This window comes from Hippocampus guttulatus, chromosome 8 (assembly GCF_054856545.1).
Source record: "Hippocampus guttulatus isolate MCC_2025c chromosome 8, RoL_Hgut_1.0, whole genome shotgun sequence".
NCBI classification, from domain to species: domain Eukaryota; kingdom Metazoa; phylum Chordata; class Actinopteri; order Syngnathiformes; family Syngnathidae; genus Hippocampus; species Hippocampus guttulatus.
Window position 1 is genome coordinate 19,543,736 of NC_141268.1, and position 22,207 is coordinate 19,565,942.

Genomic DNA, 22,207 nt, shown 5'->3' on the forward strand with positions numbered 1-22,207 from the left:
GGAAAAAAAAAACAATCACGTCTGTCAAGCTTGCAGAACGCGTGTCGTCATCCGTTTGACCACTAGGGGACAATGTGGCCTTAAATCCCATCGAGTTCGGTCTCACAGGACGGTTTTCAATTGGGCTTTCACGTTCGGACCATGTATTGGGGTTTTAAATGAATCAGATGGCAAGGCAGGATTGAGGTTTCAGATCACGGTTTTGAGACAGCCACAGGTTTGAAACGCCAATTAGCAAAATATCTGGCGATCTCATCGTGACAATGAGGGCAGGACTCGCATGCGGGTGAACACGCGCAACCAGACTGTCACGTTGCGTGGTGGTGGTGGTGGTGGTGGACCCCAAGAAGCAGGCACGAGAGAGGAGCAGGTTGTACTTGAAGAATTGTATTACAACAGAGAAAACTAAATCCAAAACAAACAGTTCAAAGTAGAAAACAAAAATCACAACTGAAGCTAAAACAGAACTGTGAGCAAAACAAACCTGACAGCAGCAGACAAACGGCAACAAACAAACATGACAGAAGCCAAGAGCAAACAATGACCCGACAATGAGTGTTCGGGCTGGGAGTCCTTTTAAAGTACTAATTACATAATGACCAACAGGTGTGCAGCTGCAGGGAGAGCCCTACAGTGCCACCTGTTGGTCCCACGTGAATGTGAATGTGACTCAGTTCAAACAGACACGTGACGAGCCTCGGCTCAACGTGGACGCGGCTTGACGAGACGAAAACATGGGACAGCCGCATCACCCGCGCTGCCTGAAGGGGGGAACATGGGACAATCGCATCACCAGTGCTGCCTGAAGGGGAAAAGGGTGTCGGCCGCAGACGTGCTCCGCCAGGCACATGGTGGAATAGGGACCAGTCCTTAGTACCTGCGGGGTCCAGGTGGTCGGGTCATTCTGTCATGTTTTGCAAGGTGGTAGTTGTTAGGAGGACCCCAAAAAGCGGGCACGAGAGAGAAGCAGGTTGTACTTGAAGAATTGTATGGAAACAGAGAAAACTAAATCCAAAATAAAGTCCCAAGAACAAAACGAATCCAAAGTAACAAACAAAAACCATGGCAGAAACTAAAAACTTTCAATAACAAAAACATGACCGAAACATGACTGAACAAACAAAAATGACAGCAGCAAAGAAACAGCAACAAACAAACATGACAGTAGGCAAGAGCAAACAATGAGCGCTCGGGCTGGGAATCCTTTTAAAGCCACTAATTACCTAACGACCAATAGGTGTGCAGCTGCAAGGAAAAGCCCCACAGTGCCACCTGTTGGCCACAAACCGAAACATGACACGGACACACGCATACTGATGAGATTTCTTGGCATTTGCCGTTTTTATTTGTGTTGGTCACTCATGTAAAGACACGCCATACTACACAAGGAGGGTGTGTAAGAATGGATAAGGTTCTATGCCAGTACAGTATTAGATTTCCAGACAAAGCCACTCTTCGACGACAAACAAGACTGAGACTTTGAGATGGCGTTTTGCTCAGTTTTCAAGATGAGATGGGGTTACGGTTTCAAGTTAGGATCACAAATTAGAGGTTCAAGCTGGGGAGGAGGTTTCAAATAAAAGTGAGAATAAAAAAAACGAGGGCTTCAAACTTGGTACGGGGTTTCACACCACAGTAGCGGTTTCATGCTAGTTTCAGGCTTTTAAAAAAGGGTTCAAGTTAGCTTTCCAAAGGAGGCTTTCACGGCTGCAAGAAGAGATGGAAGTTGGTCCTGGTGAACTCGTGGTGTATGCTGTCCAGCAGGGCGTCATCGTGGCGTGCGGCCGCGGGTATCCCGCGGGTGTCGTGGGCGAGAGCGCCCCCAGCCGGTGGCGTCGGACGCCGCGGCCGCTCAAGCTCCGGCGTGTACGTGAAACTGAAGGCCGTGCGGTAGACCACGCCGTCGCACGGGCGTCGGAGGGAGATTGGCACCGTCACCGCGCCGCCGCCGCCGTGACAATCGCAGTTGCCGTGACACCCGCACCACAACGCGCACACATCGGGAACCACGCAAACCAGGCACTTGGTGGACCTACGCAACAGATGAAGAATAAGAGGGTTTCAAATAAGTGTATCAAGGCAGGGTGAGATTCCCCCAAAAGCTACAGTACAAATTTTCAAGTAGGGTTTCAGGTCATGGTTCGCCTTCAGTCTCGGTGAAGGCTGCTTAGTAGGGTCTCAAGTCAGAGGTTAGATCTAACATGAGGGTTTGAAGAATGTGATAGGGTGCAAAAAATGGTTTAAAATCAGAGTCGAAAGCCAGAGTTGTGGTTTCATATTTTGAATCCAGGGTTAAGATTTCAAGAAAGGGTTTAGGTCTCAAATGAGGGGTTGAATCCGGGGAAGCAGCTCAAATAAGGGTTTGAAATGAGGCTTTTGGAAGCAGAATGAAGGTTCCAAAAAAAAAGGCTTTCAAGTTGAGCTTTCAAAGTAGGGCTGTGTGTTGTGTGTGTGGGGGGTGTATGTGGACTAAAGTGTGGGGGGCTTGACTCCGCCGGTGAGGGCGTTCCCGCCTCAGTTGCTCTTGGGTTCCTAATTGACTGCGGCTGGGCAACAAGGTCTGCATTGTGAATAGACGGACGCCAACCGTCCATCCGTCCGTCGGCCCCCTGCTCCGGGGTGAGGGGGGTGGGGGAAGCAAGAGAGTCTTTGGATTGTTCCACCAACATCTTCGTGGCGCCCGCTCGGCTCACGTCCTGCGACCCGTCAATGGTGCCAAACACCAGTGGTTGCGACCACGACATTCCAGGCGCCCGTGCAACAAGGTGAGGTTGCAAGTCAAGGTTGTCAGGATTGCACTTTGAATGTGCATCCTTCAACCCGCATTTTATGAGAGATTTGTCAACATAGGGTTTTAAGCTAGGGTGACGGTTTCAAATGAGGGTTTCGAGCCCGTGTTCATCCTTCAAATTGTGTGTGGGTGTGAATGCTGAAAGCTCATGTGTTAAGTGGAGTGGAGGTGGGGGGAGGGGGGTTTCCCCAGCTACCGTACTTGAAGACTGTGTCGACCTCACTGCGGCCAAAGCAGACTTTGAGGTGAGGCCCCAAGTTCTCGCCGTGCACTTCCAACGTGGCTGCGTGACCGCCGCCGCTGACCTTTGACACAGTGGGTCAGGGGAAAGTTGTGTGAATGAATGAATGCAGGTGGACTACTTGCAGTTTAGCGTGCGAATGACAAAGAAAGGATTGAAGGTTGAATGAGTGAATGAATGATGTGGCGTATTGATGGATTGTGCGTCAATGAACGAGCGCATAGCCTGCATTGATATGTCCCAAGTAAATGAAGGAATTAAATACTTATTGTCATTTTTAAAGGAATGAGTGGATGGGTTGGACTGATGTGAGGAAATGAAAGAATGTGAAGTGTTGACATCTTGTGAATGAATGTGGAGTACTGACACATTTAAAGAGATTAATAACAGGGTATGAATTGTGGAAGAGTGTACGAGCGAATGCCTGACTGACTTCCAGGCCTGTGATGTCAGGAAAAGGCGTGACAGGAGTCCTGACGTAGGCGGCGTCTGCCTGACAGAAACCGAATTCTACCACCTCCACGCCGATAACGGTCCAGCAGGAGCCGTCGTTCAACAGCACTCGGCCGGCCTCCCTCGTGCTGGGCGTGGCCTGGGAGGAAGTCGAGGGGGGCATGACTGCTTAGTCAAGTCAAGTCAAATGTATTTTTATGTCTATAAACTCAAAGTAGCACTGTAAATATTGCCGACAAATGAGGCGAAAAGAAAGGCGGGTCCGGCGGCTACCTGGTGCAGAACCACGGCGTCATTGGCGACAGCCAGGAAGGCTTGCGGTGTGTCTCGCATCTCCAGGGCGCATTTGTGCAGCTGCGACACGGGCTCGTCCACCGACAGGACGGCGTGTTGCTTGTTCACCTTGCGGATCACCTAGAAAAAAAAGGTCACTCGCACACCAACGACTAATGAGACACTCCTGCATCACATAAAATAAAATAAATTTTGAGTGGCTGGAACGGATTAATTCCAATTCCATTCATTCCAATGGGGAAAAATGATTTGCGATACGACTGTTTTGAGACACGCAACTAGTTACGGAGCCAGTTCAATTCGCGCATGTGGAGGCACAGCTGTAGCACTTAGGGAGGGGGGAAATGCTGTCCTCACTCTTTCTGCTCCTCAAAAAAAAAATGCAGCTCATGGGTATCTCAGTGTTGTCGTAGCAACTTGACGCCAGTGGGTTTGGTGTGCGTGCGCATGTGCGTGTGTTTTGGTTTCCGAGGCCTGGCCGCTTCCCTGCTGACTCGCCAGCGTGACGGATGTGTGCTTCCGGGCACAAAAGCAACGTATCAAAGTCCAAAATAGCTGGTGGACAATTTTTTTTTAAAAAAATCAGCGTCGTAAGAGAAAGGCCTCCTGAATGGCCTTGGATCACATTCTATGCAAGATTAGTATAGTTCACAAAAACTAGCAAAACAACAAACTACAATTTAAAACAATGTTTTTATTACCAAAATCAAATTGAAAAAACTACCAAAAAATACAGAAACTAAAATAAAAAATAAAAAGTCAAACTAAGTCATAACTAACTTAAAAGAAAAATCTCAAAATATCGTCCGCCATCACACAGGCACATGCGCGCGCACACCCGAGTGGGCGCTTCATGCAGGCACCATGATTGCAAAGTCATAATGACATAACAGGAAGGCGACAGCTTTCATGCCACGTCGATCATGTGTCAGCATAATGTGACGTCCAAACAGAAAATCACAGCGCGATGTCATAACATGACATCATAATTTTCACATCATAGCATCGCGCAGCAGACCGACTTGTGAACTCAGAACTCCTATGACAAACGTAATCTTGGACGTGGCATCACCAAGGGGATAGCATTCTCTTTACGGTGTGTGTGTGTGTGTGTGTTACCATAGGGGGCAGAGTGAGTCCAGACTCGGTGCACACAAGTTGGACCACTGAACCGTAACAGATGAATCCTTCACTCAGCACAAAGTCACCTTGATGCTCAGCGCGTTGCTCCTCCACTACACACACACACACACACACAGGTACAGAAACCCCCAAAGACTCAGACACACACATTCAGCGGTAAAGAAACACTTTCAGGGACATGCACGCACAAACACTCATGAAGCACACACACAAGCATGCACAGACGTTTGTGTGTACACGCACACACAAACACATTACTTTGTAGAGTGAATGTGCATAGCCATCTGGCACATGTATGTTTGCGTGTAAGCGGAGCATGCTGGCGAAGGAAGTGACGGACAGACGGAGGACCTGAGTGAGGAGTGGTGGACCTTGCGGCGCTGCCGGGTGGTCCGAGGTGGGAATTAAACAAACACACACACACACACACAAACCAGACACATGGAAGCTGGGTGGTCGTTGACCACTTTACATCGTCCTTCAGCTCCTTCCCTTGCACTCTTATTTTCTCGTCATTTCCATCTTTCCTCACTCCTTACGTTGCTAATATCTCCGACGTCGGCCACATTACTGACTTCGCTAAAACGACTTCATTGAAAGGTGCAAATATTGCTAACTGGACTAATGTTGCTAACATTATAATTGCCGCTAACCCAGCTGCAAGTGTTAACTTTGTTGCTGCCGCTGACGTGGACTAAAATGTCCGACATTGTAAGAGTCGAAAAATTCACGAGGACATCACAACGATCGCTAACATATTTGATGCTGCTAACATCGTGGGCATTGCTGACCTAAATGACTAGCTTAGTCGTCAATTCAAACGTAGTTTTCGGGGTGAATTAGAATATGTTCGCAATTGCCTGATGTGGAAAAATAAATAACTAAATAAATTTGTGACACTGTTTTAGTCATGTTCGTCACACCAGCAACGTTGCTAATGTGGCGAACCATGCTACTGTGGCTAACGTTGTCAATGTGGCTAACACACCGAGCGTGATGGTGAAGGCAGTCCACTGTCGGGCGCTGGCAACAAAGGCCCCGCCCTCCACGGCCAGGTAGCGAGTGTTGACTGTCTGAGAGCGGAGGCGATTAAACAACGCAACACGGGAACATGCTGAGATACACACTGAAACACACACGTGTAACACATGCACACAGGACATGTGTGCACACAGACGTGAAGACATCACACACGCATACAAAAGCACAAACACACACAAAAAAGTATTTGAGACCCGTGCACACAGGAAGTGGTTGATGGAATTAAAATGCGGTGTGTACTAACAGTCTGCATTCTTCATGGTTTGTCTCTTTTGTGACGGTTTGGAGATCACTTTGATCAGGCGGCTGTGGAAGGAGCCCACTTCCTGTTTGATGGAGCCCACTTCCTGTCTAACGGAGCCCACTTCCAGGAAAAGCCTCAGGAGGAGACGGAAGTGTTTCCTTTTATCCTGGTCCGAGATGAACAAAGACTTGGAACACGCCAACATCCCAGTCTGGAAAAGGCACGCGAAACAAACAGCAACACTGTCAATTAGCATAACAGTTCTAACTATGCTAACAATGCTTTTGTCACCATTCGCTAACATCGATGAAACGCGTAACATAGTTGACATTGCTAATAATTTGACGTAGATGCGACGTTGCTTGAAGTGGCTAACGGTGCTAACGTTGTATTAGCGCGTGACGTGAACACTGGCAGGGCAGCGAGAACCCAAAAGAGGAGGCAAGTCAGGGCAAGTGTGTGTGGAGCAGGTGTGACACAGTTAACAGATGGACCGACGTGGACAGAATGGTCAAGATGAGCACAGGATCAGAGATGAGTGACACATGAATGGGCGTGAACGCGAGTGGACGTAAAGAACATACGACTTGACAGAATTCACACACTAAACAACATGAAGCGTTTGACCGTGTTGGGGAGCGTTTCAAAGTTGAGCTTGTGGGCGTCGCTGTGGGTCAGCGCGGCAGTGTCCACGCACATGTAGCCACGCACGCCGCCGCCGCCGCCCGCGCACGCGCCCACTGGACACAACACAGGAAGTCAGACGCGGCGAGGACGCGGTTGGCCGTCCCCTCGTACAAACAAAGGCGTTCACCTTTGAGGAGGTCCTGCATCATCCTCCAAATATTGCCGCCGATGTAAACACACGGAGGAGGACAGAAGAACCTGGAGATGCAACAAAGGTGGGATGAAAACGCACACGAATGGACACAAAATGACACGATGACGGACATAATGAACACATGAAGGGCATGACGAACACATGATGAGCGTGTTCTGGTTGTTGTGGTGGTGATGGCAAATGTGGAGGCCCCAAGCGCGGGGAGACGAGACAGGAGGATTCCAAAAAGGATTCATTTTCAGAAATACAAAGTACACAAAGACAAATGAGGCACGCATAACCAAGAAAAGTCTCACAAATCTACATTCAAGACAACATGAAACAAAAGACTGACAACCAGAAAGAAAGCGATGCGCATGAAGACCACTGGAATGGACAAGATGAACACACGAACCTCTTCTCGTTGCCGTAAGACTTCTGAGCGACTTTGGCGTGCAATATGACGACGCTCTGGTGGTCGAGCGCTCCGCCTCGAGGCGCAAATGACTGGCAGGCTGGCTCCGCTCCTCTGATTGGATGAAGAGGGTCGTCAGTCACATTTTTCATGAATGTACTTGACAAATCACTCCAATTTGGACAAAAAGTATTGATTTTATTTTTGTCCATATGTGAGGTCAGAACCCACCGATGTGAGGTCCTGCTCCACACCCAAACTCATCCAAGTGCGTCTTTATGACACATTCTTTCTTTCTTTGTGCTCCAGGAACCCAAACAAGAACGTTTTGTCAACCTGAGTGGACGGGTTGTTTTCAGTTGGCGTCCACTTTGTAATCCTGAGAACATTCCCGCGCTCACGCACACATGCGGGCTCCTGCTTGACCTTTGCATTCTTAACAGGGGCAAACCCTGCTGGGATGCTGGACATTGTTGCATTTTGGTGTGTGTGTGTGTATATGTGTGTGTAGGTGGTCAGTCACTAGGGTGCCAGATTTTGTCCAAATTAGACCTTCCCCTCCTGAAGGGTGAAAGGTTAACTATTTCACACCGGGACACCCAACAAAGAAAGGGGCACGGGAGCGGACAGCAAGAATCCCAGGAAAGACTTTGCTTGTATCGCTAAAGTGGCTAACATGGTTAACATCGTGACCATCGCCAGTATTGTTTGCAATTCAACCCAGGATGTCAAAAGGTTCTGTTCTTTTTAAATATGCATCCGGTGATCTGTCTGAGAATGCTGCTCTCGTGTATATCAAATCATCTTTGAAATTTGACGCGCATACCTAAAATATGACACAACATGTTATAATGGGAAAAAAAGGAGTCTGGTGGATTCACATTAAAGGGGACGTCAACCCCAAAATGTCCCGCACGAGAATATGTTCGACGCATCCCTCCTAGTCTAACCACGGCATTCTGATTAATATTGCGTTTGTGGAATATGATATAAGCAGCAAAAGCTACCCAATTTGTCCATTTCGGTGGCCATTTTTCTACTTGCTGTTGACTGAAAATGACATCACAGTTGCTCAGGGCTCAGGTAATGACCAATCATGTCTCACCAGTTTTCTGAAGCTGAGCCATAATGCGTATTGAGCAGTTGTATGAATTTTTGAAAAAAATATGAAATTGACCAATTTGTGACTTATGAGGTTTGGGCCTGGCGCCAGCGATATGGTCATTGGTAAAAATAATTTTTAAATGTAATGTAAGTCCGGGCGGCCCAGTGACCCAGTGGTTAGCATGTCGACCTCACAGTGCAGAGGTCGTGGGTTCGATCCCGGGATTTGTGAGAATAAAGTGGATCGGAATATGGACACATGGAAGTAAGTCCAACAAACAGCCACAAAATAACCAAAGCTAAAACTCTTGGAGGGGGCGCAGATTGTGAGGTTCAGCTTTACTCTTCTTTTTGGGGTTACGTATTTTAAAAAGTCCTCTTTATTGCAAATTGTGGAGAAATAGATACCTAGTATGTTTTTAAAAAATGCTCCGTGGACAAAGCAAAAAGTCAGGTCTTTTGTAAAGGTGGGGCATGTGCGCAAGTGCGCGCGTACGTGAGGGTGGGCTGCTCTTATAACCGCGCATCGCCCCCGTCCGCCGCCACATTCCAGCACAAGCGATCCCGGCCTCCGCACAGTCCGCTACTGCAGCACACTCGGATAAACGCTTCTCACCTCCCTTTGAGCCGAGCCGGGATTTGCGTGCACCTGCCCGTGTGTGTATTTGTGTGTTTTTTGTGTGTGTGTGTGTGTGTGTGGAATAGAACTTTTTTTTTTTTTCACGCGTGTGCATCCCACCTGTCCCAGGCCACGTCCGCGTCCAGCAGGTGAGTGACCGCCTCGGTTTGGAAGTGAGAGAACTGATGCAGGGAAACGTCTGAAACACATTTCGGAAGGGAAAACATTTCGGATTGCTGTACTTTTCTCGCCACCGTCAGGCGGGCAGAATTCTCACATCTCCAAAATTGCTTTCCAAGAACGACCCCTCCATCATCCCCATCCTCCAAAAATGCCTTGGTCAACAATTTGAAAACATAAAAAAACAACAACGGTGGGTATCAATTTCTGAAAAAAAAAAATGGAACCAATTTGAGAGGTCCAACAATTCATTAACACCTTCAAATGAATGAACAACCATTTTGAGAATCGATGAATCATTCAGCGACACGTTAAAGTGGTCCAAACCTCCCAATCTTTGCCTCTCAACTAGAAATATCCCCCAATTTCCATGAACACAGACGGATTATCTTTGTGCTTTTTTTTTTTCTTCTTCCCAAAAAGAGTCATTTGACGTTGCCAAACAACCAGCAACATTTTGGCCAATCTTCAGACAGATGTTACAGCCAATACCAGAAATTGAATCACCAATTCATGGTTGTGCATTTTCTCAATTTGAAATCAGGTCCTGCAATTATCATTATTTGTTGTTTTTTTTTGTTAAAAAAAAATCGGAATCATAAATTCATCCCAAACATGATGGACAGATTACTCGATGACCAAAAGAGTTACTCGTCAGCGGTGGTTCAGCGAGATGTGTCCAAATCTCTTGTTAGACTGTCAGGTTCACAAGGTGACCTGGAGGTGATGACCTCAGTCCAACGCCCCCACACACACACACACACACACACACACATCAAGGGAGACGGTGAGACGGTGAGAAAGCAAAGAGTGAGACAGTGAGAGGCACATGCAGCGAGACGGTCATCGACATTTCTTGAGGCAGCGAGAAGGCAGACGGTGAGACAATAAGATTAGACGTGCTTGAGACAGTCACGAAGACGCGCGGTGAGATGTTCTGAGATCCCGTGAGATGGACGTGCAGCGAGACAGGGAGCTTCAGTAATTTGTGAGAGACACACGCAGCGAGACAGTGAGCAAGACGCGTCGCGATAAAGCTGGCAGTGAGACGTTCCGACTTGCTGCGAGATAGCGTGAGAGAGACACACGCGACGAGACGAAGCGATATTCGGCGAGACAGTCGTGACACATGAGCGGTGAGACAGTTCGAAGCAGTGAGATCATGAGAGGGACGTGCCGTGAGACAGACACGCGGCGAGACAGTCATGAAGACATGCCGCGAGGGACGCCATCGAGACAGTTGGCGGGACGCCGCCAGAGCAGACGGCGACGTGCGATCCGACCTTGGCGTGCGTCTTCCATGGCGGCCGCCAGCTCGCCCATCATGGTAACCGCGTCCATTTGACGCGGCCTAGCTCACGTCGCCCTCAAGAAGAAGAAGAAGACACGGAAGCAAGCTCGGAAGCTTCTCAAGCTTGTCTGCCTCCTGTCAAGAACTTCTGGTTCTTCTTCTTCTCGCTTGCTCACGTCTTCGCTCCACCGTTGATCATTAACTAGCAAGTGATGTGTGTGTGTATGTAAAGTATATGCGTTTGTGCGTGTGTGTACAAAAACGTGTTTGTCTGAGTGTGTGATACTTTGTACTGCGTGCATGAGTGTGTGTCTTTGTGCGTTTGTGTATACAAACATACAGTAGATAGTCAGCTGTCAGCTTCTCACGCCGTTCCTTCTGGTCAAACACAGTAAAGAACCTTCGCAACTATTCTGTGACGATGGTTAAGAATGTTTGGACTCGCGTCGCGGGGGCCCTGGTTAAGGGAGCCGCCCCCCACAAAGCTGAGGGGTCTGGGGGGGGGCGGGTAGTCACGGCAACGGAAGTTAGCTTAAGCAGCTCAACAAACAACACAAAGCACCAACAAGCAACGCAAGAAAAGCTCGCGAGCGCTGACACACGGCATCCGTGTTTTTTTTTTGATCCGCTTATCGTCACGAGGGTCGCGGGGCGCGCTGGAGACTATCCCAGCCGTCTTCGGGCAGGAGGCGCGGGACACTCTGAACCGATTGCCAGCCAATCGCAGGGCACACAGAGACGAACAACCATCGGGGCTCACACTCGCACTCAGAGACAATTTTGAGTGTTCAATCAGCCTGCCATGCACGCTTTTGGAATGTGGGAGGACACCGGAGTACCCGGAGAAAACCCGACACACGACAACAGAATCAAAATCAAATGAGAACACGACCAGGTCTCAAACCAGAATGAGAAGCAAAAGAAGAACTTGAGTGGATCCAAAACACAACCAGAACAAAAACAGAACCAAAAGAAGAAAATGAAGGACAATACTCTGCAAAAGAGCTGGAATGGGACCCTAAATGAGAATAAAAACCAGAACAGGAATCAGAATCCCAACTAAAACCGAAACAGAAGAATTTGAACAAGAACAGAAACAAGAACCACAACCAGAAGAAAAACAAACAACTGGAGAGACCAAAACGACACTAACCACAAACAGGATTCAAAGCAGATCCAAAACCAGAATCAGAAACAAAAGAACCTGAACTCCAAAAAAACCCAAAACCGAAACCATTTCCTCAACCGCAGTCATGCACCCATCCATTTTCTAACCCGCTTATCCTCACAAGTGTCGCGGGAACCACAATTATAAAAGTTCCAAGAGAGGAAACTTAAAAAGGACAAAACCCGCACAAGAACCATAACCTGACCCAAAGCAAGAATCAAAACCAGATCACTAACCAGCATAACAATTCAAACCAAGACCAGAAGAAGAATCTGAATTAGAATCTAAACAAGAACCACAGCCAGAAGAAAAACATACCAACCAAGCTGCGGAACCCAAACAAGGACACTGACCACAGAGAGGACTCAAGGCAGAACCAAAACCAAAACCAGAACCAAAAGAAGTCGCCGATTACTTTTCGCGCCTCCAATGTTAGCGCTTGAATGGAGTGTGACTGTATCACATGCTAGCTAGCATTCCGTTGGCGCCGGAATGGGTGACTTTAGCACTCGACGGGCGTTGGGTGTCCTGGCGGCTGCGGTCCAGTCACCACCCCCACCCCACCCCACCCGTCCCCTCTTGCGGAACACGGAGGGTGCGTTTCCGTGGCGACGGGGGTCCAGGCTTCAACGGGTGAATGCAAAGGTTTGTTGATAGCGCGCGGATGTCAGGCAGACCTCGGTCTCGCTCGTCTTGTCGGCCGCTCGTGCCAACGTCAACAAACGGCGCTCACCTCTGACCCCGGCGAGAACACGGTGTTCTCTTCTTCTTCCCCTACGTTTGTGCTAGCGTGTATTGCTGCTATTCCTTGTGTGGCGCGCTACATCGTTGACGATGCCGTTCGCAAACAATCCCTGCTTCCTAATTTCTGCAGTATGGATGGATTCATCGTCTCCCGAGAGTGTTCATTAAAATGTCCACTAAAAGGCCCTGTAGATTGATTTGGGAGTTTTCGATTAATCGTTTCAGTCCATTTGTCACGTCGCAAGGTGGTGGTGGACCCCAAAAAGCAGGCAGGAGGGAGGAGCAGGGTGTACTTGAAGAAGTGTATTGATAAAACACAGAGAAAACAAAATCCAAAAACCATCATTGTCCAAAGTAGCAAACAAAAATAGCAACTGAAGCTAAAACAGAACCGTGACCAAAACATGACCGAAACAAACCTGACAGCACCAAAGGAGCAGCAAACAAACGAACATGACAGTAGTAAGGAGCAAACAATGACCCGACAATGAGTGGTCGGGCTGGGAGTCCTTTTAAAGCACTGATTACCTAATGACCAACAGGTGTGCATCTGCAGGGAGAGCCCTACAGTGCCACCTGTTGGGCCCAAACCGAATCCTGACACCATTATAGTGACTTGAGTGAACAATTTGAAATGCAGTCATGATGTGTTTAAGGCTTTAAGAGGGGATTAGAGACGATTTCCTGCCATAGCTGCATCTCAGGCTGAAACGATTAATCAAATATATCCTAATCACGAAATATGGATTTTTTTTTTAATCTAATGTACTATGGGGTTGACCTTAGGGCTGAAAGAATGAATCGAATACTCCCTCATTTCTGTCTAGTGATTTTCAGATAGTGGATAATATAGTTGACCCTCGGGGTGAAACGATAAATCGATTACTTTGATAAATCGCGCCCGAATCAAACAGTACAGCCGGCCCCTCCACAGTGCATAGGGAGCGAATCCCTCCACAGGCGCTAACTTTAGATTTTTTATTTTTTTTTCCAGCCTGAAAGATTGTATTTGATGATAAATGAATGTGTGAGTGTGTTCAGCAGGACGGTAGCACGTTGGCGTGTGGTGGGGGCAGACAGGAAGGGGTCACGGAGAGCAGGGTGGGGGGGGGGGGCTTTCTAAGGTCTCTTTGTGCTCCACACACACACATGTGGCGTTATATGATGTGTGAAAGGAAGTGCTTCTTGTTTTTCTAGGAATTGTAATGCCTGGATGTGTTTTGAAAAGGGGGATGTACGTATGAGGTGAAATGCATTTTGTTATTCAGGTGTGAAATTAAGCGTTCAAGTAGGGCTGCACTTAGCAATCGTTTTCATCATCGAGCCATCGATCCATTGCGCTGGTCAACACATGTTTTGGTATCAAGAAAGTGACAAGGGTTTTGGGGTATTTTGATGTTGCTGAATCCAAAAACGGTTTGTCCAAATAGTTTTTGAGATGTTCCATGTATTTGTCATCTTCCCATCCAAATGATTGTGTTTGGTGCACTTTTTGCGCAAGTGCCTGCCGACGGCCTGCTTGGAGCAAAAGCAGAACTTTGGCTGAGTGACCGAAGGAGTCGGCAGGAAGCAAGAGTTGGCGGTTAGGAAATGTGAGCAGATGTGAGCCGAGAAGCAGACAAGCGGACGGACAAGCGCTCTTTGTTTTTCGGGACTGGAGCGCTCGTGACGTGACTGCGATCGCTCACCTTTGTCATCCGCTGTCATGCAGCTCAGTTCAGGAGCGCCAAGGCGTTCCTGCGGCAGCTGTTTTCACGTTTCAGGACCGGAATGTTCACCGTCGTTGTCTGGAATTCTCCGACAGCTTCTCATCAGCAGCGAAAAACCTAAAACGTTTTTCAACGTTAACGACTGAGACGTTGATGGGCCAGAAAGAGGCCATCTGGGAATACACGCAAATGTTTACACAAACACAACTTTTTACACATTCTCTGCCCTTTCACAGGTGTCCCAATAATGTTGTTCACACATCTGTGTCCCAATAACTTTGTCCAAATGTCTATTTGAGCCCAAATGTTTGCCCAAGCACCACTTTTGCAGTTAAACCCCGATGATGCTTTGTGTTGCAGTCAGCTGTTGCCATGACAATGAGGCGTATGGGTGCAGGCGTCGCCTTGGTGCTGCTCAGCATGGCCGCCATCACCACCGCCCGGCCCAAAACAGGTCAAAACAAATTATTAGATTAAAATTTGAAGGATGTACGTTATTTTACCCTTTATATACAGTATATATATTAGAATGATATTGAACAGTGTTACTATAGCTACAAAGTCTGCCTTTTTGGCATTGACGTTCACAAATGCTCCAAGTGAGATTATTTGATAGCATTTCCACCTTACCTCCAAAAAAAAAAAGAAGAAAAAAAATCCTAAACGTTTCCCCAGCAGAGAAGGATTTGTAGCCACTGGGAAAACGGGCAATTGCAATCCGTTCTGTGATCAGCGTCCAGTTCAATGTCAGCACATTCCTCCACGAAGAGTTATTTCCTGTTTGTCTGGAATGTTCACATGTGAGCCAACAGGGGGAGCCCGCACATATCAATGTTATCACGATATCTTCAAAATATTCGCTTCCGTATGACAACACTTTGACAACAATAATATCAGGATACCATGACAACAACATCAAAATTCCACGATAGCCGTGATATTGTGGTATTTTGACGAAAATAATATCAAAATACGTTGTGTAAATGATATCAAACTACTAAGATACACTTCGATAACAGTGGTATTGTCACAATAATTAGATTAATATTAAAATTAAAAATGACAATGATATAAACAATATACTTTGAGACTAGTATTCTCATGATACTCTGAGAACAATACTATCACGATATTTGGACAAATATAACAACAAAACTTCCTATTTGTCTGGCTATAGCAACAGTTTGCCAACTGGGGGCGCTGCCACTGCAAGGAAACAAAAGTTTCAGTCCAAATGGAAAAAAAAAAAAAAACCTGCGCCTTGTTACCGTTGTCTCTTGTTGCAGTTTCTGAGCACAAGTGCCAGTCAGGCCCGGTGGACCTGGTGTTCCTGATCGACAGCTCGCGCAGCGTCCGACCTCACGAGTTTGAGACAATGCGGAAGTTCATGATCGACATCCTGGACACGCTCAACGTCGGACTCAACGCCACCCGAGTGGGCGTGGTCCAATACTCCAGCCAGGTGGGCGCTTGCTAATTCGACACTTCGGATGTTCGCAACAAATGTACGGTGAAGTTTCAGCTTGCTCGGGGATTTTTTTTTCCAACATAGCATCTTCTCCTAAAGGGCAAATGAATTCTTTTTTTTTTAAACATTTATAAAGTTTTTAAAAGAAAGTAACATGAGCAAATTCAATTGAATGTGTTTACAAATGTACAGGCTGTGTTGACAATTTGGCCATTTCAGTCACTTTTTTGACCATTGCAGCCGTTTTACCCAATGTGGCCTTCTTTGAGAATATAAAGAACGTCTTGGTCTTTTCAGGTCCGCAACGAGTTCTCCTTGAACTCTTATGGCACCATGTCCAGTATGGTGGACGCCATCCACCGCATCGTCCCCTTGGCGCAGGGCACCATGACGGGCCTGGCCATCCGCTACATCATCAACAACGCCTTCAACCTAGAGCAAGGCGACAGACCCCAGGTAAAGCATGCACGCACTCGCCTCCCATGGCCTCTTTGATGACGTTTCACCCGTCTGCCAGGTGCCCAACGTGGCGGTGATCGTGACAGACGGACGTCCTCAGGACCGTGTGGCGGAGGTGGCGGCCGAGGCTCGCCAGAAAGGCATTGAGATCTTCGCTGTGGGTGTGGCCCGGGCTGACATGGCGTCCCTCAGGGCCATGGCGTCCCCGCCCTTCGAGGACCATGTCTTCCTGGTGGAGACCTTTGACCTCATCCACCAGTTTGGACTTCAGTTCCAGGATAAACTCTGCGGTGAGAAGTCTGCACCCGTCAAAGATCCTCTGGCTCCACACCATACCTTAATATCCAGCAAGGAAATGTTCCATTGCCATCTTTGACAACGCTATTGCGATATTTCACTGGCACTTTGACAAGAAAAATATTTTGATACATTGACAACGATATCACGATACTACGAGAATTTCACGTTTCTTTCACAACAATATCATGATACTTTGAAAACGATAATATCACAAAACTTGAAAGATATCCTTCTATTTTGACAGCCAGCAATATCCCTGATACTCTGACAACAACATTGTTGTTGATGTTGTGACCTTGTTGATGCTGTTGTTGTTGTTCTTGCAGGTATGGATCTGTGTGTGGAGACTGCGCATGGCTGTGAGCACATTTGTGAAAGTTCTCCGGGTTCTTTCCATTGCCTCTGCCTGCCCGGTTACACGCTGAATGACGACGACAAGACCTGCACAGGTGAGCGCCATGATGAAGATTATAAAAATAACAATGGCGATAATCAACGTGTGTGCGTGTGTGGCAGCCATCGACTTGTGCGCTGAAGGCAAACACGACTGCGAGCAGATCTGCGTGAGCACTCCCGGTGCCTTCACGTGCGACTGCAACCCCGGCTTTGCGCTCAACCTCGACAAGAAGACGTGCACCAGTACGTCCCTTTGGAATTTACGTCCCAATACTTTTGCCCACCTGCAAAAAAAAATATTTAAATAAAAAATAATGTGTCCATTGTATCATAAATGTTGTTGTGCTCTCTTTGTGTGTTTGTGTTGCTCAGTGTTGGACTTTTGTTCCTTTGGTAATCACACGTGCGAGCACGAGTGTGTGAGTGCGCTCAACGGATTCCAGTGCCGCTGCAAAGATGGATACCGGCTGATGGACGACGGCGCCTCCTGCCAGGGTGACACAAATGCAAACATTTTGGACTTGGCTTTTGCCGCATTTGACTTTTGATGTTTAGCAGTATTTGTCAGATGCCACTCACCGTTTCTCAAGTGCTCAAGTAAAATGTAGACTTTTTTTTTGTACGTACGTGATTGTCGCAGCCATCGACTTGTGCGCCGATGGCGAACACGACTGTGCGCAGATCTGTGTGAGCTCTCCTGGCGTCTTCACGTGCGACTGCAACCAAGGCTTCACGCTCAACCAGGACAAGAAGACATGCACGCGTACGTGCGCACGCACGCACATATATACACACACATTTTTTTTGTTCCACACACATAGTGAACATTCCCAGTACAAAAACAAACTGCGAGCTTCATCCGAACATGAACGATAAATGATATTGACATGTTAACAGTTAGCATAAATAGGTGTAGTTTTACAAGCCAGTTTGAAGAGCAGAACAATTCGTAATTGTAATCCTCATCGGTATATATATTCTTTATCCTCTGCAAAAACTGACTTCTACTACTGCATCTTACCACGTCATAGTCCTGTAGAAGAAGTCAAATTCTTCTTTTTGTACTATATGTTTTGCGCATGTCTGTATTATGCTGCCTCCTGCTGGCCAAGGCTGTCTGAGAGGTCACAACGCAATGAATTGGCTCGAAGCCGTAAATCTTGACACACAGACAATCAAATTCTTTCCGTTCCATTCAATTAAGTTGTTGTTATTATCGGGTACAATTTTTGTTTAGTGGAGAAATAAACAAAATCACCAGAAAGATTTTTTTGGGGAGTAGTGGTGGTTGTAGCGGGAATGGAGCAGATTAATGGCATCATTCAAACATGGGGAAAGATGATTTGTGATCTGAGTCTCATAGACTGAATTCAAGCCGCGTCTGAAGGCGCAAGACGGCCGCAGCGCTGGGGAGGCACAAAGACATCAGCAAGTTTTCGTAGTGCGTGGAAATGTCTACTCAACTCCGTCGCTCATTGGGACCAGATTTCTCATTTCTCAAGTCGATCCTTAAGAAGAGCAACATTTCATCAATTCATTGACAAGCGTGCATGTGTATTTGTATCTGTGTGTGTGTGTGTGTGTGTGTGTGTTTGGCAGCTATCGACCTGTGCGCCGAAGGCAAACACGACTGTGAGCAGATCTGCGTGAGCTCTCCCGGCGCCTTCACGTGCGACTGCAACCAAGGCTTCGCGCTCAACCAGGACAAGAAGACGTGCACGCGTACGTACACGTTCACCAACTCAGACGGATATGTCCAAGTTTTATTCGCGGACATATGTAGTCATTTGCCCATGAGTTGATTTGCATCTTTTCATTGTTTTTTTTTTTTTTTTTTCAGAATTGGACATGTGTAACTCGCTGGATCACGGATGCGAGCATCGCTGCGTGAGTACGCCGGGCTCGTATTACTGCGTCTGTCCCGATGGGCAACTCCTGCAGGAGGACGGCAAGAACTGCGGAAGTAAGGGCACACACTCACACTCGCACTCGCACGCATGCACACACAGACGGCGCACGACACAATCACGCGCGCATTAAGTCCATACGCAGAAGACACACGCGCACTCGGCTAATTGTCGCTGTGGCCGTCGCGGCGTTTCAGCGTGCAAGTCGGCCGTCATCGACCTGGTGCTGCTGATCGACGGCTCCAAGAGCGTCCGCCCTCACAACTTCGAGCTGGTCAAAAAGTTTGTCAATGAGGTGACACCGCCCGCTCGCCCGCCCGCCCGCGACTCTTACCGGATCGCGCGCCCGCTCATTCGTCTCTCAACTTCATTTATCAAATTAGCGGGAAAGATTGAACACAAGGCAACAGTTTCGATTTGAAATCATCGAGTGATTCGGGCCTCTGGAACAACGATGACTCGTCGGCTGACTGTCGACTCCCGAATGGCGACTGGGGATTTTGTCCAAGGTGCGATTTGACATCGATTTGCCGTCCCTTCGTCAGGTGGTGGACACGCTGGACGTGTCGGAGCACGGCACTCGGGTAGGCCTGGTCCAGTACTCCAGCCGGGTCAGGGCCGAGTTCACCCTAAACCAGTTCCACAGCGCAGACGACATCAAGGCTGCTGTCATGAAGGTCAACTTCCTCTTTTATTGTGAAATGGCAAAAGGCTAGGCCAGGAATGGAAGGAAGCATTTTGTTTTATTTTGAAATGTGTTGGACTGAACACATACAAGCAGTATTTGACTTTGCTCTGAAACGGATAGCGTACATGAAGGAAGGAAGATTTTCATAATGAACGTTAAATGTCGCACGCGAAACGAACGAGAAAAGCCTCATTTCGAGTTATAGAATGAGAGTCGAGACGGAACGAATTTATTTTGATGGTCTCCATGGAGTAGGGAAGACTTTTATTTTGACATCTAGATGCAGAGTGTATTCTTTTGTTGTATGTGCATCGGACGCAGATGGCGTACATGGAGAAGGGCACGATGACGGGCATGGCGCTGCAGCACATGTTGGAGAGTAGCTTCTCGGAGGCGGAAGGGGCCAGACCGCCGGCCCGCGGGATTCCCAGGATCGGACTGGTGTTCACCGACGGGCGTTCTCAGGACGACATCAGCGAGTTCGCCAAGAGGGCCAAACAAGCCGGTCCGAGCCGGACACTGCCTCTTCGTTTCCCATTGGGAGCTGCCAATTCGCTTCTTCTTTCCTTCTCGCTTGCTTCCTATTTTCTTTCCGTACGTGAGCTAACTTCTTCCTGTTTGCTTCCAGTCCACTTCCTGTTTCCTGTTCATCCGCTTCCTGTTTTCTCTCATCTGCTACCCAACTTCCTCACGTTTGCTTTCCATTGGCTGCCCGCTTCTATCCCTTCATGTTTGATTTCTTGTCGCTTCCTGTTGGTTTTGCGTCTGCTTCCTTTTTGCTCCCAGTTTCTTCTCGCTTGCTTCGCATTACCTCCCAATTTGCTCGCTACTTTTTTCCCCATTGCATTTGATTCCTTTTTGCTCCCGTTAATTTTGTTTGGCCATTGGCTTCCTGTTGAGCTGCTTCCAGTTCTCATTTGCTCCCATTTTTCCTGCCATTTTCTTCCCATTTACTTGCAATCCCACCTGTTAGGGTCCCATTTCTGTCTTTGATTCTTGATTTCCTCGCATTCACTTTTATTTTTTACTGGTTGTTTCTGAGCACTTCCTTTCTGTTTTCTTTCTGACCGCTTACCCTTTCCTTCCCGTTTGCTTCCCAGTTTCATCCATGTTGCTTCTGGGGGGGTTTTTTCGCACATTTGCACGTCGGAATGCTGACCGTATGATGTTGGCTTGCCGCCAGGCATTATCATGTATGCGGTGGGCGTCGGCAAAGCGTTGGAGGAGGAGCTTCGCGAGATCGCCTCAGAGCCTCTGGAGAAGCATTTCTTTTATGCCTCCGACTTCACTGCCATCAGCACCATCGCGCTCAACCTTAAACTAAACGTGTGTCCAGGTACTAAAAAAAAAAAAAACTGTTAAAAGTGGCAATAAAAAGCTTGGCAATGGTTTTCCTGGCTGATTTTATCGGCATCCACAGAGGAAAGTCAAGGTGAGATCGAGGTGAAGGACCCGTGCGCCTGCGAAAACCTGGTGGAGTTCCAGCAAGCCACCATAAGCAACCTGGACCGCATCACGCAGTCGCATATCCTTTTCATGCATGCCACTCCGCTTTTCATCAACACCGCATTCCCCTTTTACGCAGAGTTCCGAGGTATCTGACTAGAGAAAAACGCTCTGGAGACTTGTGAATCTCAGCCATAAAAGGACTCGAAACAACTGAAACAAGTAGTAATGCAAGGAGACCTGGTATCTATTCACCTCTTGACCTGTTGATTGGCCACAGAGGTTTTGCTCCTTAGCGTCTGGGCTTCCACTGACGGCAATGAGCGTCCGACTGGTGCAGCTGGAGCAGCAGCTGCTTAACAGGAAGTGATGCGCAGGAAGCGGGAAGACAGCTTGGGCCTTGCCCCCCCCCCCCCCCCCTCACGGCAAGAGAGACGCCGCAGGATCAACAACGACGACGACAACGGCGGCAAGGACAACAGTGACGAGGACAACAACTGAAGCGTGAAGCAGAACAACAACAATGACAACAAGAACTAACAAAGACATCATCATCAACGACAGGAATCGGAATTCCGATTCAGAATCTGCACAGTGACATCAACAGGAAGAAGAGCAGCAGCAACACCAGTCGCAACGACAACAAGAGCAACAGCAAGAACAGCACGGCTACGACAACAACGAGATCAAGGACAACAAATCAACAACGACAACAACAAACAAGAAGCCTTGAGGACTTCCCACTTGCGTTTCTCCTTTTGCAGCGTGCGTAATTCTGGAAGCGAAGGATAGGAAGTCCTGTTGTTTTTACAATTTTGGGGCGAAATGTTTACTTTTGATGGTTGTCAAGATGACGACCACTCGACCATTCAAACCTCCTGACTTTTTCTGCGACCATGATAAGGAAAGTTTGCATGTGTGTGGATCACAGAAAGAGAAACACGTAACTTTTTCATGAAAAATATTTGGATCATGTTTTGGTGTTCCATATTTGTGACATATGCACCAAACACCAATAAACAGCTTACAAATACTTTTGTGATTTGACAGCAGCACTGGAAGGCGGAGCTACGTCTCTAATCGAATTTGAAACCTTAACTCAGGGCTGGAAACGTCACAAATGAAGTACAGTACATGAAGGGAGACAGAATTTATTGAGCGAGAGTCCGAGCAATGGATAAAACCCAAATATTGTAGAGTACAGTGTAACCGTGTACACATCCCTAATAACCAAAAATGAAGATGGGCTAAGATAGAAAGAAGAAGAATGAAATGTTTTTATTCAT

General features: G+C 47.6%; 2 protein-coding genes across 3 annotated transcripts; one reads left to right on the forward strand and one right to left on the reverse strand.

The window, feature by feature from the left end:
• Positions 1 to 1,314: 1,314 nt before the first annotated feature.
• Positions 1,315 to 15,613, reverse strand: LOC147201697 (recombining binding protein suppressor of hairless-like protein). Of its 2 annotated transcripts, XM_086118273.1 has the most exons (13): positions 15,526 to 15,613; positions 14,237 to 15,042; positions 9,286 to 9,364; positions 7,443 to 7,556; positions 7,022 to 7,092; positions 6,835 to 6,947; positions 6,208 to 6,418; positions 5,911 to 6,048; positions 4,899 to 5,014; positions 3,759 to 3,899; positions 3,466 to 3,624; positions 2,993 to 3,096; positions 1,315 to 2,032 (listed from the first exon to the last, which is right to left on the reverse strand). In XM_086118273.1, the coding sequence occupies exons 2-13, from the start codon at positions 14,253 to 14,255 to the stop codon at positions 1,702 to 1,704; spliced, it is 1,596 nt and encodes a 531-aa protein (XP_085974399.1). In that variant the 5' UTR covers positions 14,256 to 15,042; positions 15,526 to 15,613; the 3' UTR covers positions 1,315 to 1,701. The 2 variants fall into 2 exon arrangements, with proteins under 2 accessions (XP_085974399.1, XP_085974398.1); XM_086118272.1 differs by lacking the exons at positions 14,237 to 15,042; positions 15,526 to 15,613 and adding an exon at positions 10,629 to 10,855.
• On the forward strand, positions 9,266 to 21,954 carry matn4 (matrilin 4). Its single transcript, XM_086118274.1, has 17 exons — positions 9,266 to 9,314; positions 14,618 to 14,711; positions 15,544 to 15,719; positions 16,023 to 16,181; positions 16,243 to 16,474; positions 16,811 to 16,933; positions 17,001 to 17,123; positions 17,253 to 17,375; positions 17,521 to 17,643; positions 18,480 to 18,602; positions 18,721 to 18,843; positions 18,985 to 19,082; positions 19,333 to 19,464; positions 19,797 to 19,980; positions 20,659 to 20,811; positions 20,896 to 21,000; positions 21,233 to 21,954. Exons 2-17 carry the CDS (start codon positions 14,630 to 14,632, stop codon positions 21,289 to 21,291), a joined length of 2,118 nt encoding a protein of 705 aa, XP_085974400.1. The 5' UTR covers positions 9,266 to 9,314; positions 14,618 to 14,629; the 3' UTR covers positions 21,292 to 21,954.
• Positions 21,955 to 22,207: the final 253 nt, after the last annotated feature.

Bases quoted from the DNA above. Each gene is read 5' to 3' on its own strand.
- LOC147201697 (XM_086118272.1), bottom strand. From the start codon at position 10,686: ATGGACGCGGTTACCATGATGGGCGAGCTGGCGGCCGCCATGGAAGAC. The intron at 5,015-5,910 runs GTGTGTTAGCCA...GTGTGTGTGTAG, and splicing joins TGCCTTCACCATCACGCTCG to TGGAGGAGCAACGCGCTGAG. The intron at 3,900-4,898 runs GTAACACACACA...TTTTTTTTCTAG, and splicing joins GACTCACTCTGCCCCCTATG to GTGATCCGCAAGGTGAACAA.
- matn4 (XM_086118274.1), top strand. From the start codon at position 14,630: ATGACAATGAGGCGTATGGGTGCAGGCGTCGCCTTGGTGCTGCTCAGC. The intron at 19,981-20,658 runs GTCCGAGCCGGA...GCTTGCCGCCAG, and splicing joins CAAGAGGGCCAAACAAGCCG to GCATTATCATGTATGCGGTG. The intron at 20,812-20,895 runs GTACTAAAAAAA...CGGCATCCACAG, and splicing joins TAAACTAAACGTGTGTCCAG to AGGAAAGTCAAGGTGAGATC.